This window comes from Panulirus ornatus, chromosome 65 (genome assembly GCF_036320965.1).
Source record: "Panulirus ornatus isolate Po-2019 chromosome 65, ASM3632096v1, whole genome shotgun sequence".
Classification (NCBI taxonomy): domain Eukaryota; kingdom Metazoa; phylum Arthropoda; class Malacostraca; order Decapoda; family Palinuridae; genus Panulirus; species Panulirus ornatus.
Window position 1 is genome coordinate 24484891 of NC_092288.1, and position 18197 is coordinate 24503087.

Sequence of the window (18197 nt, forward strand, 5' to 3'; positions counted from 1 at the left end):
CGCTAACGCGGGAGACAGCGATAAAGCAAAATAAATAAAAATAAATAAATAAATATATATATATATATATATATATATATATATATATATATATATATATATTTTTTTTTTTTTTCTTTTTAATACTATTCGCCATTTCCCGTATTAGCGAGGTAGCGTTTAGAACAGAGGACTGGGCCTTTGAGAGAATATCCTCACGTGGCCCCCTTCTCTGTTCCTTCTTTTAGAAAATTAAAAAAAAAACGAGAGGGGAGGATTTCCAGCCCCCCGCTCCCTTCCCTTTTAGTCGCCTTCTACGACACGCAGGGAATACGTGGGAAGTATTCTTTCTCCCCTATCCCCAGGGATATATATATATATATATATATATATATATATATATATATATATATGAGTTTGGTAAAGTGTGTGAAAGAAGAAAATTAAGAGTAAATGTGAATAAGAGCAAGGTTATTAGGTACAGTAGGGTTGAGGGTCAAGTCAATTGGGAGGTGAGTTTGAATGGAGAAAAACTGGAGGAAGTGAAGTGTTTTAGATATCTGGGAGTGGATCTGGCAGCGGATGGAAACATGGAAGCGGAAGTGGATCATAGGGTGGGGGAGGGGGGGAAAATTCTGGGGGCCTTGAAGAATGTGTGGAAGTCGAGAACATTATCTCGGAAAGCAAAAATGGGTATGTTTGAAGGAATAGTGGTTCCAACAATGTTGTATGGTTGCGAGGCGTGGACTATGGATAGAGTTGTGCGCAGGAGGATGGATGTGCTGGAAATGAGATGTTTGAGGACAATATGTGGTGTGAGGTGGTTTGATCGAGTAAGTAACGTTAGGGTAAGAGAGATGTGTGGAAATAAAAAGAGCGTGGTTGAGAGAGCAGAAGAGGGTGTTTTGAAATGGTTTGCTCACATGGAGAGAATGAGTGAGGAAAGATTGACCAAGAGGATATATGTGTCGGAGGTGGAGGGAACGAGGAGAAGAGGGAGACCAAATTGGAGGTGGAAAGATGGAGTGAAAAAGATTTTGTGTGATCGGGGCCTGAACATGCAGGAGGGTGAAAGGAGGGCAAGGAATAGAGTGAATTGGAGCGATGTGGTATACCGGGGTTGACGTGCTGTCAGTGGATTGAATCAAGGCATGTGAACCGTCTGGGGTAAACCATGGAAAGCTGTGTAGGTATGTATATTTGCGTGTGTGGACGTATGTATATACATGTGTATGGGGGTGGGTTGGGCCATTTCTTTCGTCTGTTTTCTTGCGCTACCTCGCAAACGCGGGAGACAGCGACAAAAAAAAAAAAAAAAAAAAAATATATATATATATATATATATATATATATATATATATATATATATATATATATATATATATAAATATATATATATATATATATATATATATATATATATATATATATAGAAAAGAAGTTAGAACTTGAAGCATAAACAAGATATATAGAAGAAAGAAGTTGAAGCATAAGACCACCGTCAGTATGTCGGGGGCTACAGACATAAGTGAGGCCTTCCAGTGGGAGATATTCCAGTGGAAGATATTCCAGTGGAAGATATTCCAGTGGGAGATATTCCAGTGGAAGATATTCCAGTGGAAGATATTCCAGTGGGAGATATTCCAGTGGAAGATATTCCAGTGGAAGATATTCCAGTGGGAGATATTCCAGTGGAAGATATTCCAGTGGAAGATATTCCAGTGGGAGATATTCCAGTGGGAGATATTCCAGTGAGAGATATTCCAGTGGGAGATATTCCAGTGGAAGATATTCCAGTGGAAGATATTCCAGTGGGAGATATTCCAGTGGAAGATATTCCAGTGGGAGATATTCCAGTGGAAGATATTCCAGTGGGAGATATTCCAGTGGGAGATATTCCAGTGGAAGATATTCCAGTGGAAGATATTCCAGTGGGAGATATTCCACTGGAAGATATTCCACTGGAAGATATTCCAGTGGGAGATATTCCAGTGGAAGATATTCCAGTGGAAGATATTCCAGTGGAAGATATTCCAGTGGGAGATATTCCAGTGGAAGATATTTCAGTGGGAGATATTCCAGTGGAAGATATTCCAGTGGAAGATATTCCAGTGGGAGATATTCCAGTGGAAGATATTCCAGTGGAAGATATTCCAGTAAAAGATATTCCACTGGAAGATATTCCAGTGGAAGATATTCCACTGGAAGATATTCCAGTGGAAGATATTCTAGTGGAAGATACTCCAGTGGGAGATATTCCAATGGGAGATATTCGAGTGGAAGATATTCCAGTGGAAGATATTCCAGTGGAAGATATTCCTGCGGAAGATATTCCAGTGGAAGATATTCCAGAGAAAGATATTCCAGTGGAAGATATTCCAGAGAAAGATATTCCAGTGGAAGATATTCCAAGTGTGACGCAAAGCATACACGTCCTCTCTCTATATATATACATACTGATGAAGGACAAAAGGACGAAGAATGGGGGAAAAAATACGAATAAATAAATAAACAAAAAATAACGAAGGACAACGACTGGTTTATATATGCAAATTGTCAGGCAAAACAAATAAATATACAGTAATCTGTTGTTGTTATTGTTATTGTTGTTGTCTTGTGGAGCCTCGAGTGGAGAAGGGCGAAGTCCACATCAAGGCTTGACCTTAAGAACGACCTTAAAGAAAAAATGGGGGATTAACGAGCGGGTAATATATAGAAAACGGGACAATATCTCACAATTTTCTGAGAGTTTACGAAATACGCGTGGAAACAGACGAGCCATTTTCTGTGTCTACAGTATTGACCAACTGGTGGTTTATAATTGTGGTGTACGTAATGACCAACTGGTGGTTTATAATTGTGGTGTACGTATTGACCAACAGGTATTCTATAATTGTGGTGTAAGTAATGACCAACTGGTGGTTTATAATTGTGGTGTACGTATTGACCAACTGGTGGTTTATAATTGTGGTGTAAGTAATGACCAACTGGTGGTTTATAATTGTGGTGTACGTATTGACCAACCGGTATTCTATAATTGTGGTGTACGTATTGACCAACTGGTGGTTTATAATTGTGGTGTACGTATTGACCAACTGGTGGTTTATAACTGTGGTGTACGTATTGACCAACTGGTATTCTATAATTGTGGTGTACGTATTGACCAACTGGTGGTTTATAATTGTGGTGTACGTATTGACCAACTGGTGGTTTATAATTGTGGTGTACGTATTGACCAACTGGTGGTTTATAACTGTGGTGTACGTATTGACCAACTGGTGGTTTATAATTGTGGTGTACGTATTGACCAACTGGTGGTTTATAATTGTGGTGTACGTGTTGACCAACTGGTGGTTTATAATTGTGGTGTACGTATTGACCAACTGGTATTCTATAATTGTGGTGTACGTATTGACCAACTGGTGGTTTATAATTGTGGTGTCCGTATTGACCAACTGGTGGTTTATAATTGTGGTGTACGTGTTGACCAACTGGTGGTTTATAATTGTGGTGTACGTGTTGACCAACTGGTGGTTTATAATTGTGGTGTACGTATTGACCAACTGGTATTCTATAATTGTGGTGTACGTATTGACCAACTGGTATTCTATAATTGTGGTGTACGTATTGACCAACTGGTGGTTTATAATTGTGGTGTACGTATTGACCAACTGGTGGTTTATAATTGTGGTGTACGTGTTAACCAACTGGTGGTTTATAATTGTGGTGTACGTATTGACCAACTGGTATTCTATAATTGTGGTGTACGTATTGACCAACTGGTATTCTATAATTGTGGTGTAAGTACTGACCAACTGGTGGTTTATAATTGTGGTGTACGTATTGACCAACTGGTGGTTTATAATTGTGGTGTACGTGTTGACCAACTCGTGGTTTATAATTGTGGTGTACGTGTTGACCAACTGGTGGTTTATAATTGTGGTGTACGTATTGACCAACTGGTGGTTTATAATTGTGGTGTACGTGTTGACCAACTGGTGGTTTATAATTGTGGTGTACGTATTGACCAACTGGTATTCTATAATTGTGGTGTACGTATTGACCAACTGGTGGTTTATAATTGTGGTGTACGTATTGACCAACTGGTGGTTTATAATTGTGGTGTACGTGTTGACCAACTGGTGGTTTATAATTGTGGTGTACGTGTTGACCAACTGGTGGTTTATAATTGTGGTGTACGTATTGACCAACTGGTATTCTATAATTGTGGTGTACGTATTGACCAACTGGTATTCTATAATTGTGGTGTACGTATTGACCAACTGGTGGTTTATAATTGTGGTGTACGTATTGACCAACTGGTGGTTTATAATTGTGGTGTACGTAATGACCAACTGGTGGTTTATAATTGTGGTGTACGTGTTGACCAACTGGTGGTTTATAATTGTGGTGTACGTATTGACCAACTGGTGGTTTATAATTGTGGTGTACGTGTTGACCAACTGGTGGTTTATAATTGTGGTGTACGTATTGACCAACTGGTGGTTTATAATTGTGGTGTACGTATTGACCAACTGGTGGTTTATAATTGTGGTGTACGTATTGACCAACTGGTATTCTATAATTGTGGTGTACGTATTGACCAACTGGTGGTTTATAATTGTGGTGTACGTATTGACCAACTGGTGGTTTATAATTGTGGTGTACGCATTGACCAACTGGTGGTTTATAATTGTGGTGTACGTATTGACCAACTGGTGGTTTATAATTGTGGTGTACGTATTGACCAACTGGTGGTTTGTAATTGTGGTGTACGTATTGACCAACTGGTGGTTTATAATTGTGGTGTACGTATTGACCAACTGGTGGTTTATAATTGTGGTGTACGTATTGACCAACTGGTATTCTATAATTGTGGTGTACGTATTGACCAACTGGTGGTTTATAATTGTGGTGTACGTATTGACCAACTGGTGGTTTATAATTGTGGTGTACGTATTGACCAACTGGTGGTTTATAATTGTGGTGTACGTATTGACCAACTGGTATTCTATAATTGTGGTGTACGTATTGACCAACTGGTGGTTTATAATTGTGGTGTACGTATTGACCAACTGGTGGTTTATAATTGTGGTGTACGTGTTGACCAACTGGTGGTTTATAATTGTGGTGTACGTATTGACCAACTGGTGGTTTATAATTGTGGTGTACGTATTGACCAACTGGTGGTTTATAATTGTGGTGTACGTCATCAAAACAAAAAAAAAGGGGGGGGTGGAGTGGAGCACAAAGTGATCATTACCCAGTACTGTAATACTGACATAACACTGGGTCAATACTGTAACATTGACATAACACTGGGTCAATACTGTAACACTGACATAACACTGGGTCAATACTGCAACATTGACATAACACTGGGTCAATACTGTAACACTGACATAACACTGGGTCAATACTGTAACATTGACATAACACTGGGTCAATACTGTAATACTGACATAACACTGGGTCAATACTGTAATCTGAGACAGCACCAGGTCCGCCCACAGCAGCTGGTGTGGGTGGTGGGGGCCAGTACTATCATAATTAATATCATAATTATCATGACTATTATCATCATTATCATCATTATTATCATCATTATCATCATTATTATCATCATTATCATCATTACCATAACCACATGAAGGACTGCGCCCTCATGAGCCACATACTTCATGTGAGGTTGTGAGAGTAACGTATTTCATGTGAGGTTGTGAGAGTAACGTATTTCATGTGAGGTTGTGAGAGTAACGTATTTCATGTGAGGTTGTGAGTAACGCATTTCATGTGAGGTTGTGAGAGTAACGTATTTCATGTAAGGTTGTGAGAGTAACGTATTTCATGTAAGGTTGTGAGAGTAACGTATTTCATGTAAGGTTGTGAGAGTAACGTATTTCATGTAAGGTTGTGAGAGTAACGTATTTCGTGTAAGGTTGTGAGAGTAACGTACTTCATGTAAGGTTGTGAGAGTAACGTATTTCATGTGAGGTTGTGAGAGTAACGTATTTCATGTGAGGTTGTGAGAGTAACGTATTTCATGTAAGGTTGTGAGAGTAACGTACTTCATGTAAGGTTGTGAGAGTAACGTATTTCATGTGAGGTTGTGAGAGTAACGTATTTCATGTGAGGTTGTGAGAGTAACGTATTTCATGTGAGGTTGTGAGAGTAACGTATTTCATGTGAGGTTGTGAGAGTAACGCATAACATGTGAAGTTGTGAGAGTAACGTATTTCATGTGAGGTTGTGAGAGTAACGTATAACATGTGAGGTTGTGAGAGTAACGTATTTCATGTAAGGTTGTGAGAGTAACGTGTTTCATGTAAGGTTGTGAGAGTAACGTGTTTCATGTAAGGTTGTGAGAGTAACGTATTTCATGTAAGGTTGTGAGAGTAACGTATTTCATGTAAGGTTGTGAGAGTAACGTATTTCATGTGAGGTTGTGAGAGTAACGTATTTCATGTAAGGTTGTGAGAGTAACGTATTTCATGTAAGGTTGTGAGAGTAACGTGTTTCATGTGAGGTGGTGAGAGTAACGTATTTCATGTGAGGTTGTGAGAGTAACGTATTTCATGTAAGGTTGTGAGAGTAACGTATTTCATGTGAGGTTGTGAGAGTAACGTATTTCATGTAAGGTTGTGAGAGTAACGTATTTCATGTAAGGTTGTGAGAGTGACGTATTTCATGTGAGGTTGTGAGAGTAACGTATTTCATGTGAGGTTGTGAGAGTAACGTATTTCATGTGAGGTTGTGAGAGTAACGTATTTCATGTAAGGTTGTGAGAGTAACGCATTTCATGTGAGGTTGTGAGAGTAACGTATTTCATGTGAGGTTGTGAGAGTAACGTATTTCATGTGAGGTTGTGAGAGTAACGTATTTCATGTGAGGTTGTGAGAGTAACGTATTTCATGTAAGGTTGTGAGAGTAACGTATTTCATGTGAGGTTGTGAGAGTAACGTATTTCATGTAAGGTTGTGAGAGTAACGTATTTCATGTAAGGTTGTGAGAGTAACGTATTTCATGTGAGGTTGTGAGAGTAACGTATTTCATGTAAGGTTGTGAGAGTAACGTATTTCATGTAAGGTTGTGAGAGTAACGTATTTCATGTAAGGTTGTGAGAGTAACGTATTTCATGTGAGGTTGTGAGAGTAATGTGTTTCCAGTGGTTACCCTGTGTAAGGTGGGCGGGGTTACCGATCACCACACACAAACACACACATCCTATGGACGAGTGAGTCATGTGAGCTCCGTGTTGTGGGTTGTGAGATGGACGAGTGAGTCATGTGAGCTCCGTGTTGTGGGTTGTGAGATGGACGAGTCATGTGAGCTCCGTGTTGTGGGTTGTGAGATGGACGAGTGAGTCATGTGAGCTCCGTGTTGTGGATTGTGAGATGGACGCGTCATGTGAGCTCCGTGTTGTGGGTTGTGAGATGGACGAGTCATGTGAGCTCCGTGTTGTGGGTTGTGAGACGGAATTGGTTGAGCCAACGGAGCCCACGTGGAGGTGATGCAGAGGTGAAAATCACAAGCGCCCAAGGAGTGATCCTTGACGGCCACTGAAGTGGTGGCCCCACGACGTCGTCACCCCCCCCCCCCCCCCGGGGGGGGAGAACCGGGCTGGTAGAACTGGTAGACAGACCATGGCTGCCTACCAGACACATTCGACCAACACATGGTAGATAACAGACCATAAAAAAGGTCTGTTCTGTCTGGGTTAGACGTGAAGTGGGCCTTACCTTACGACCTGTCACGGCCTCAGTGGGAAGGACTCACCCCTCTCTCTCTCAGTGGGAAGGGTGAGACACACACACACACACACACACACACACACACACACACACACACACACACAACATCTGGTTGTTAACAACAAAGTCCCGGACGTACAGTAATTTCTGTATCATAACACGAGGGGTCACCGTGCGCAGTGTGGCTTCGTCCTATACAGTACGCTCCGACGACCCCATCTCCAGGTCAAGTGTCACCTGACGTCACTACTGTCCTCCTTCGCTATTGGTCGCTGGATGACGAAATAATAGCGGTGGGATTTGCATCCGTCATTGGCTTCCATTCCAGGTCCTCGAGTGAGTGTTGTGTGGACGTGGGTTCGAGTCCATTCTCAACAGCTCTTCGCTAGTGCCACTATTTGGATGAAGTCTCCAGCAACGTAACACACCTTTTTCCTGCGCATGTCCTCCACTCGGGCCGTATATGCAAATGAGGGTAAATATTGACTCAGTCGACTTCATTTTTCCGCGGCGGTGGAACGAGACGGAGGTACGGGTCTGGTGGAGGGCAGTGACGCGTAGCGAGGACCACTCCTGTGTCGTCCTTCGTCGCTGTCGCCTGGTCGTCATCAGCACAGCAGCCACTGGCTGGTCTGGTTGAAGGAGGGACCTATACGCCCTATACGCGCGTCAAATCCAAGTGTTTACGCGATACGCGCGTCAGATCCAAGTGTTTACGCGAACTACATAATCACCCGTCGAAGTCCTTCGGAGAACATGAAGGGCGTCAAGTGTATTTGGGCCCCGTTCCTGGTGGCACTTGCGCTGGCCTTGTACACACAGGCCCCCGTGGATGGTGGCTCCATCTTCGTCACGCCCCTAAATTCCGAGCGAGTCGAACTGGGCGAGCTGTCGGGTCTGCAGGTGGTCTTCTTGTCCTTGGTCTTCCTCAAACTGGTGACCCTCACCTTCCTGGGCGTCTTGCCTCTGACCATCGACCTCGGGGTTGTGTGGGCAAATGTCCTCCACCTCCTCAGCTGGAGCCTACGTTACGATGGTGTGGACACCTTCCTCCAGTACCTGGAGGTGCAGGACGCAGCCCAAGGGCGCTCCGTCCAGAAGGTAAGTTCGAGCGAGTGAAGGACAACACACCAGTGTGGTCGGGGATGTTGTGGTGTGTCCTGCCACACACACACACACACACACACACGCCTCTGGTAAACATGTGGAGATCCTCCACTACCCTCCACAACCTGTGGCTCTCCAGAGTTCCCAGCTGTGAACTGCGTTCGCCTCGCACCTTAAGTAACACCTTCCCTCATTGCTGCCTGGAAGGTGCTGAGTGAACAGCCTCTTTTCGAGGAGGACCCATGAGCGAGACGTTATAAAATCCTTGAGCACGACCGCTCGGCCTTCGACCTGAAGCTTAGAGTGTGTTAAAACCATCCTAGATTTAATAAAGAAAATAAACCGTAACACAACGCCAGTTCTTTCTCTCTGATCACCAGTATGAATTTCGCCATGTTTACTCCTCTAGTCCTCCTCGCTCAGGGATTTAACCTTCGTCGTATCCCTCAACATGTCCAAAGCATTTGACAGGATGGGGCACAAGTCTCACATTCTAGACTCCTTTACATTTATTTTCTTTTTTTGCTCACCTGTGTTTCGTCTCTGGCCCTTCCATTGTCGTAGTCGTGGACGTAGCGCCTTCCCTATCAAGACCGGAGTTCCCCAGGGTTCTCGCTTACCGCCTACAGTCTCTTTCCTCTCTGATTAGATCATCCTATTCCTTCATAAGCTGATGCTTCCACGTAACACACTTCAGCTCACTTTTCCCTCCCATCTGATCACTATCCCCTCTCTATCTCGTACTGAACTCATCTCTATCTCGTACTGAACTCATCTCCTCCCTGAGTTCAGATTTGTGCAGCATTTCGCGATCCTGAAGCAGCAATTTAGTTAAACAGAACAGAAGGAAACCGAATTTTCTTCCCATATTTCTAAGAATCGTTCGTTTTCCCTACGTTCAACTTCAAAACACTGCCATTCAACCCAGTGTTTAATATAAACATGGCCTCCGCTCTGTCCTGGAAAAAGGACATGATCCACATTACAATGCCTGCCTCCCGAAAGCTGGGAGTGTTGCACAGGTGCCATGACTCATTTTCTTGCATCTGTCATATACCGAAAGAGGGTTTGTACTCACTCGAGTATGGAGTCCGGGGGGTAGCTGATCCTCCACCTTATGTATTGACCAGAGTGAGGTCAAAAGCCTTTCAAGTTTCACTGATTCTGACATAACTAAAAACTCCTCAGCCATCTCTGTCTCTCCGTAAGCCGCCATGTTCTCTCTCTCTCTCTCTCTCTCTCTCTCTCTCTCTCTCTCTCTCTCTCTCTCTCTCTCTCTCTTGCAGGTGTCATTTTGGTCACCGCTCTCCTGAGCTGTCTGTCCGTGTAACCCCGCCCCACAGGGTGTGGACCCGATGCACTTGTATGGTCGATGCTTCCCACAGTTTCTGTGTGGAGACTGACCATTCGAGGATTAGCTTTTATTATACCTCCTTTTTTCCCTCGAACAGCTTAGCTTTGGAAATACCTTCCTCCTCGTCTTTCGCTCTTTCTACGACCTTTTTACTTTTCAATAGCCAGGTCCAGAAACATATGAGGAGCCCTGGTTTACTTCTACATTCTCTTCCTCAAATTTCTTTCCATCTAGACGGGCCTTATATGGGGTATGTTTTGTCCACGCCAAGTGGGTCACAAAAATAATAACTCCTTCACTTAACTGCTATCTTCATCCTTCGAAGGATATCGGGATTACCACAAGATGGTTGGTGCCTTCCAATGTATGTTTTCATAGAAGGGTATTAAGTGGTTATTCACCCTCTGGTCCTCTCTTAACCACCTCTTTAATGATGTGCCAGACTGGTAAACAGGTGCTCAGCACTCACAACGAAGCGGGAAAATGGTGAAGGAACATGAACAACCCACTTCATATGTACACTGGATCGCTGTATATATATATATCATCTCGCTTTCTAATCCACCTATCTGATCCAATTCTTTTCCTCAACTTTTATCATCCTTCAGCATTTCTCTAGTAGGAAATTTTGGGGTCAGGAACTCATACGAAAATAGACCAATGTCCTTTGACTTTACGCTCTACTTGGGGACCTCAAGAGTCTGATCATGCCTTCGTAACTAGTGTTTTCGTTCAATTTCTTCTCTCGTTTCTTGAGGTTTTATTTGCTCTGATGACGCGTTAGACTGTCTGTGACCAACATTATCTTCTCTGTAACACGAGCCACAGAGCCGGTCTGTCTGTGTAGCATCACCTGGCATCACTCCATCCATGTTCCTCCATCTCCAAACATGTCTATTCATCGTCTCTTTAATCTCTGGCATTTCTTCACCACATTCAGCCTCTTCCTCATCTATTCATGATTCATTTTCCTTTCCTCTGTGTCTCCCTTTAATTTGCCGACATGATTTCATGAGAGTTTCTTCTTTCTTTCTGTCTCTGGAATTTCTATCATCATCATCATCAGGTCTCCCAGCCCCAACACTTGCTGTGTATGTATGCGTCCTGTGTGTTGCCTCACCTGGTGCTGTTATGGCTGGTGGGAAAGGTAAATACGTTCTCGCTGCTCTTCTGGTGTGGGTGGCGGTGGTGGCCAGCACCAGGCCCGCCCACAGCAGCTGGTGTGGGTGGTGGTGGCCAGCACCAGGCCCGCCCACAGCAGCTGGTGTGGGTGGTGGAGCCAGCACCAGGCCCGCCCACAGCAGCTGGTGTGGGTCCAGACTCTCCCACACCAATTGGTGTGGGTCCAGACCCTCCAATAGCAGTTGGTGTGAGTCCAGACCCGCCCACAGCAGTTGGTGTGGGTCCAGACCCGCCCACAGCAGTTGGTGTGGGTCCAGACCCGCCCCCACTGGTGTGGTCCCAGACCCGCCCACAGCAGTTGGTGTGGGTCCAGACCCGTCCACAGCAGTTGGTGTGGGTCCAGACCCGCCCACAGCAGTTAGGTGTGGGTCCAGACCCGTCCACAGCAGTTGGTGTGGGTCCAGACCCGCCCACAGCAGTTGGTGTGGGTCCAGACCCGCCCACGGCAGTTGGTGTGGGTCCAGACCCGCCCACAGCAGTTGGTGTGGGTCCAGACCCGCCCACAGCAGTTGGTGTGGGTCCAGACCCGCCCACAACAGTTGGTGTGGGTCCAGACCCGCCCACAGCAGTTGGTGTGGGTCCAGACCCGCCCACGGCAGTTGGTGTTGGTCCAGACCCGCCCACAGCAGTTGGTGTGGGTCCAGACCCGCCCACAGCAGTTGGTGTGGGTCCAGACCCGCCCACGGCAGTTGGTGTGGGTCCAGACCCGCCCACAACAGTTGGTGTGGGTCCAGACCCGCCCACAACAGTTGGTGTGGGTCCAGACCCTCCCACAGCAGTTGGTGTGGGTCCAGACCCGCCCACAACAGTTGGTGTGGGTCCAGACCCGCCCACAGCAGTTGGTGTGGGTCCAGACCCGCCCACAACAATTGGTGTGGGTCCAGACCCGCCCACAGCAGTTGGTGTGGGTCCAGACCCGCCCACGGCAGTTGGTGTGGGTCCAGACCCGCCCACGGCAGTTGGTGTGGGTCCAGACCCGCCCACGGCAGCTGGTGTGGGTCTAGACCCGCCCTCGGCAGCTGGTGTGGGTCCAGACCCTCCCACAACAGTTGGTGTGGGTCCAGACCCGCCCACAGCAGCTGGTGTGGGTCCAGACCCGCCCACAGCAGCTGGTGTGGGTCCAGACCCGCCCACGGCAGCTGGTGTGGGGTCTAGACCCGCCCTCGGCAGCTGGTGTGGGTCCAGACCCTCCCACAACAGTTGGTGTGGGTCCAGACCCGCCCACAGCAGCTGGTGTGGGTCCAGACCCGCCCACAGCAGCTGGTGTGGGTCGTCAGACCAGTACAAAATTGGTGTCAGCTGCACTTATCATTATTTGGTCAACTGTTCATCTGTGGATATCACTATTATTACTATTATCATCATCATAATTATCATTATTATCATCATCATCATGATTATTATCATCATTATCATTATTATCAACATGATCATTATCGACACATGTATGCAGGAAGATGTGTTCCACAAGACATACACCTCAGACCACTTTTTCCCTCGCGAGAGCACAGTTGGGTCTCAAATATATGAGGTTATTGTGAGAACAGTATCTCCAGTGATCATCGTGTGTGTGTGTGTGTGTGTGTGTGTGTGTGTGTTGTGTGTGTGTGTGTTGTGTGTGTGTGTGTGTGTGTCATGGCGGCTTCATTTCTTCCTTCGTGCAATACACATGAGGTGTGTGTGTGGCCCATCCTCACGTCCTGCAGTGTCACGTGACGTCACCCTTCTCCTCCCTCGCCATTGGTCGCTGGCCTAGGAAGAGGTGCGTGAAACCTGCAATTGCTATTGGCTCTTCATTTCACCTCCTGAGGAGGAAGTGGGGGGTGTACGATGATGGTGGGTGGGGGTGTGGAACTCTGTATGTGATTATAATCCTTTCAATCCTTTCGTCTTCTTGGTAAGATCCAGACCTTAGCTTGTGCCTGTCAGAGTAAGAAAGGAAACAGAAGATACAGCTGCTACTCCGCCATCCAAGTTATCTCGGTTCGTCTCATTGCTAGACGAAGGTGGAGGAATAATACTTTAATCTAGTTCATACAGCGGCAGCCGGGGTGTGGGGGTGTGGGGTGTGGGGATGTCTGGTCCAGCAGAGGGTGGGTCATCCACGGTGGTGATCACTACTGTGTGCCCCTTCGTTGGTGTTGCCTCGTCCTCCACTGCAGAGGGAACAGAGTTTCTTGCCCAAAGGACCACGCGTCGCCAGTTAGCCCCACGCCTAGGTCGAGTCTAATGCCAGATGTTTATCTAAACCTCATCTCATTTTCGCTCGACGGAGAAGGAAAACGGGGCACGGTTAGCGCCAGGACCATCGTTGTGGAGGGAAAATGCAGGGTGAGAGGAGTGTGTGGGTAGCGTTCTTGCTGGCTGTGTTAGTGCTGGCCTTGCGACAGACCCCGGTGCACAGCGAGAACCCATCCATAGACGTCACCCCAACCAACACCAACGGAGTCGAGCTGGGCGAGCTCTCGGGTCTCCAGATGGTCTTCCTGTCCCTGGTCTTCCTCAAGCTGGTGATACTGTCCTTCCTGGGCGTCTTGCCCGTGACCATCGACCTCGGGGTTGTGTGCCACAGCCTGGCCTACCTCATGACCTGGGCCAGGACAGCAGAGGACCACGAAGATCCATACCTGCAGTACCTGGAGGTGCAGGACGCAGCCCAAGGGCGCTCCGTCCAGAAGGTAAGTTCGAGCGAGTGAAGAACAACACACCAGTGTGGTCGGGGATGTTGTGGTGTGTCCTGCCACACACACACACACACACACACAACACACACGCCCCTGGGAAACATGTGGAGATCCTCCACTACCCATTTTACCCTTGACCAAGATAGTAAGAGCACAAAGTGTGAACTCCTGGTCTCTTTGATCTTCAAAGGTCAGGTCAAAAGCCAGGCCATCGTGCCCTAAGGGTCGTATCTTCGAGCTCAAGGACCCCCACCGTCGATGTTCAACGATCGTGCTCTTGCGTTCAACGATCGTGCTCTCGCGTTCAACGGTCGTACAATGTTCTAGGATCGTACTCACTCACCACCCAGCTGTGTCTGGAAATTACCGTAACACGCAGTGTGACGAGGGCCGGGCTGGTATGAACCTGCTTGAGTAAGGTTCCCCTCGACCAATGGGCCTGAATTGGCCCTCAAGCCTTTGCCCTTAATCTCTCCCTCCGCCCTTGAGCAAACAGGAAGATAACAGATAACGGGTTGACAGGTGAGTGATACAGTTACGTCCGCAATACGAGCAAGAATCGTATCTCTTCTTCTTTTTGTTTATCTCTGACTCAAAACAAGAAATCGTTTATGTCTGACAAATCTAGTTCATTATTATCACGGTATATCCATCATGTCTGATGACCGCAAAGCGCACCGTTGATGCTTTCCATTTAGCAAGCACTCGATAATGTAGCTCGAGGCTGAGGAAAATGGGTTGAGGGACTGGAAATTAGAGGCAATGACTGGACAAGCTTCACGAACGTAACAAGTGGCGTACCACAGGGATCAGTCTGGAACCCGCCTCGCTTTCTTATATATCAACTGACTGTTATATTTCTCTCTTGTGTCTCCCCTGATGATGTGATTATTACACGAAAGTGCACTTGGGAACTTATCGTCGTCTTTCATTTTCCCCCTGGACTCTTAGGATATATATATATATATATATATATATATATATATATATATATATATATATATATATATATATATATATATTGCTTTGTCGCTGTCGACCGCGCCTGCGAGGTAGCGCAAGGAAATAGACGAAAGAAATGGCCCAACCCACCCCCACACACATGCATACACACACACGTCCACACACGCAAACATACACACCCACACATCCCAATGCACACACATATATACACACATGCACACAATTCACACAGTCTGCCCCTACTCACCCCCATCGCCACCCCGCCACACACGGAATAACATCCCCCTCCCCCCTCATGTGCGCGAGGCAGCGCCAGGAAAAAACAACAAAGGCCCCATTCGCTCACACTCAGTCTCTAGCTGTCATGCAATAACGCCCGAAACCACAGCTCCCTTTCCACATCCAGGCCCCACACAACTTTCCATGGTTTACCCCAGACGCTTCACATGCCCTGGTTCAATCCACTGACAGCACGTCGACCCCGATATATATATATATATATATATATATATATATATATATATATATATATATATATATATATATATATATATATATATCCCTGGGGATAAGGGAGAAAAAAATACTTGCCACGTATTCCCTGCGTGTCGAAGAAGGCGACTAAAAGGGGAGGGAGCGGGGGGCTGGAAATCCTCCCCTCTCGTTTTTAATTTTCCAAAAGAAGGAACAGAGAAGGGGGCCAAGTGAGGCTTTCCCTGAAAGGCTCAGTCCTCTGTTTTTAATGCTACCTCGCTAACGCAGGAAATGGCGAATAGTATGAAAAAAAAATAGATAAAATAAATGGTAATGGCATTTGTGTTTCACTCACTAGAAAAAAATATTCTTCACTCTATCTAGTTCACTGGCGCATCATTAGCCTGGCTACTGTGTTCACTTTGGGTGATCCAAACTGATACAAGACGTAGACGCAACGAGGAAAGCATAGCTGTCAGGAACCAATATTATCTTCGGACTGAGAAACACATCTTGTGACAGCCGACTGGAAGACCCAAAAGAGATAAGGACAAAGTGGTCATTTCAATCAATTTTTTCAAAACGTTTTAATAACCGTGAATGAATAGGTTATTTAAGGGTAGAGTCGTGTGATTTCGCTCGTAACAAGGGATGCATACTCGTGGACAAACGTTTTACTTTAAATGGTTCCTTCTTGTTCGTCTTCTTCTTCTTCTTCTTCTTCTTCTTCTCCTACTTCTTCTTCTCCTTCTTCTTCTTTTCCTTCTTCTTCTTCTTCTACTTCTTCTTCTTCTTCTTCTTCTCCTTCTTCTTCTTCTTCTTTTCCTTCCTCTTCTTCTACTTCGTCTTCTTCTTCTCCTTCTTCTCCTTCTTCTTCTTCTTCTTCTTCTTCTTCTTCTTCTTCTTCTTCTTTTCCTTCTTCTTCTTCTACTTCGTCTTCTTCTTCTCCTTCTTCTCCTTCTTCTTCTTCTTCTTCTCCTTCTTCTTCTTCTTCTTTTCCTTCCTCTTCTTCTACTTCGTCTTCTTCTTCTCCTTCTTCTTCTCCTTCTTCTTCTCCTTCTTCTCCTTCTTCTTCTTCTTCTTCTTCTTCTTCAACATGATTGTTAATGTATGTGATGATATATGACTGAGAGAGAGACACACAGATACCTTTAAGAACAAACTTGACATACATTACTTGTGTCTGTTTGGTTATTCAGTTAATGCAAATACCATACATCAGTTCGAGAGATTGTGTGATACCAGAGAATGTTCAAGAGATGGGGCCTCACCAGTGTAGAACTCCCTCCCCATACAGTACAAGAGATGGGGACCCCACCAGTGTAGAACTCCCTCCCCGTACAGTACAAGAGATGGGACCCCACCAGTGTAGAACTCCCTCCCCGTACAGTACAAGAGATGAAACCTCACCAGTGTAGAACTTCCTCCCCGTACAATACAAGAGATGGGACCCCACGAGTGTAGAACTCCCTCCCCGTACATTACAAGAGATGGGACCCAACCAGTGTAGAACTCCTTTCCCGTACAGCACAAGAGATGGGACCCCACTGGAGTAGAACTCCCTCCCCGTACAGTACAATAGATGGGGTCCCACGTGTAGAACTCCCTACCCATACAGTACAAGAGATGGGACCCCACCGGTGTAGAACTCCCTCCCCGTACAGCACAAGAAATGGGGACCCCACCAGTGTAGAACTCCCTCCCAGTACAGTACAAGAGATGGGGCCTCACCACTGTAGAACTCCCTCCCAGTACAGTACAAGAAATGGGGACCCCACCAGTGTAGAACTCCCTCCCCGTACAGTACAAGAGATGGGGCTCCCACCAGCATAGAACTCCCTCCCCGTACAGTACAAGAGACGGGACCCCATCAATATAGAACTCCTTCCCCGTACAGTACAAATAGGCAAGTAGAGATAGGTATTTACGTAAACATTTACATGTATTTCTTTATATCATTTACATTCTCTTCTTGTGCTCTTACCACGCTCACGTTCGACTTCCTCAACTCTCTTGCGCAGACTCAGAGATCCTCACTGGGAGATCAACATGGCTCGTTAGTGTGAGTTCTATATCTGTATTGCTCTTTGGGGTGTCAAGTTGAACGCGCGCGTCTTCGTGACGGTAAACACAACAAGAACGTTCACTGGACCCTACGTTCGTGCTGAAATGAACCGAGCACACACACACACACACACACACACACACACAGAGAGAGGGAGAGAGAGAGAGAGAGAGAGAGAGAGAGAGAGAGAGAGAGAGAGAGAGAGAGAGAGAGAGAGAGAGAGAGAGAGAGTGTGTGTGTGTGTGTGTGTGTGTGTGATACATATGACACACCGCACATATTTGCTAGTGTACCTGCGAAGGGTTGAGGGCCCGTGTGCTTGTGTGTGTGTGTGTGTGTGTGTGTGTGTGTTACACCTGGGTAACACATCAGCTGTTATCAGTGAAGCGTGAACGTAACTCAGCGTACGGTAACTCCCAGTTACATGACACACACACACACACACACACCGCCCGGTTGGCTGCTCCACTTGGCCAACCACTTTTTGTTTTCGATTTAACAAAAATAAACAAAGAAAAATGTAGACAGTGGTCCACCTCCCTCCCACACACCCCCACACCCACACCCAGCGTGGGGGTGTGTGGGTGTGGGGGAATGTTAAGGGCCGAATTGTACTTAAACATGGCCAGATGGTGGCA

The 18197-nt window shown here is 45.9% G+C and overlaps 1 protein-coding gene across 4 annotated transcripts in view; it reads left to right on the plus strand.

The window, feature by feature from the left end:
- LOC139746385 (uncharacterized) overlaps positions 1-18197 on the plus strand; it is a 150491-nt gene that overhangs the window by 56086 nt on the left and 76208 nt on the right. The window contains exon 1 of one of the 4 annotated variants that reach the window (XM_071657585.1): positions 12938-14051. The exons of the other annotated variants lie outside the window; for them this stretch is intronic. Within the exon in view, the coding sequence (XP_071513686.1) occupies positions 13698-14051 (354 nt within the window). The 5' untranslated portion in view covers positions 12938-13697. Of the gene's footprint in view, positions 1-12937; positions 14052-18197 lie in introns of those variants that run through there. 4 annotated transcript variants of the gene reach the window in all.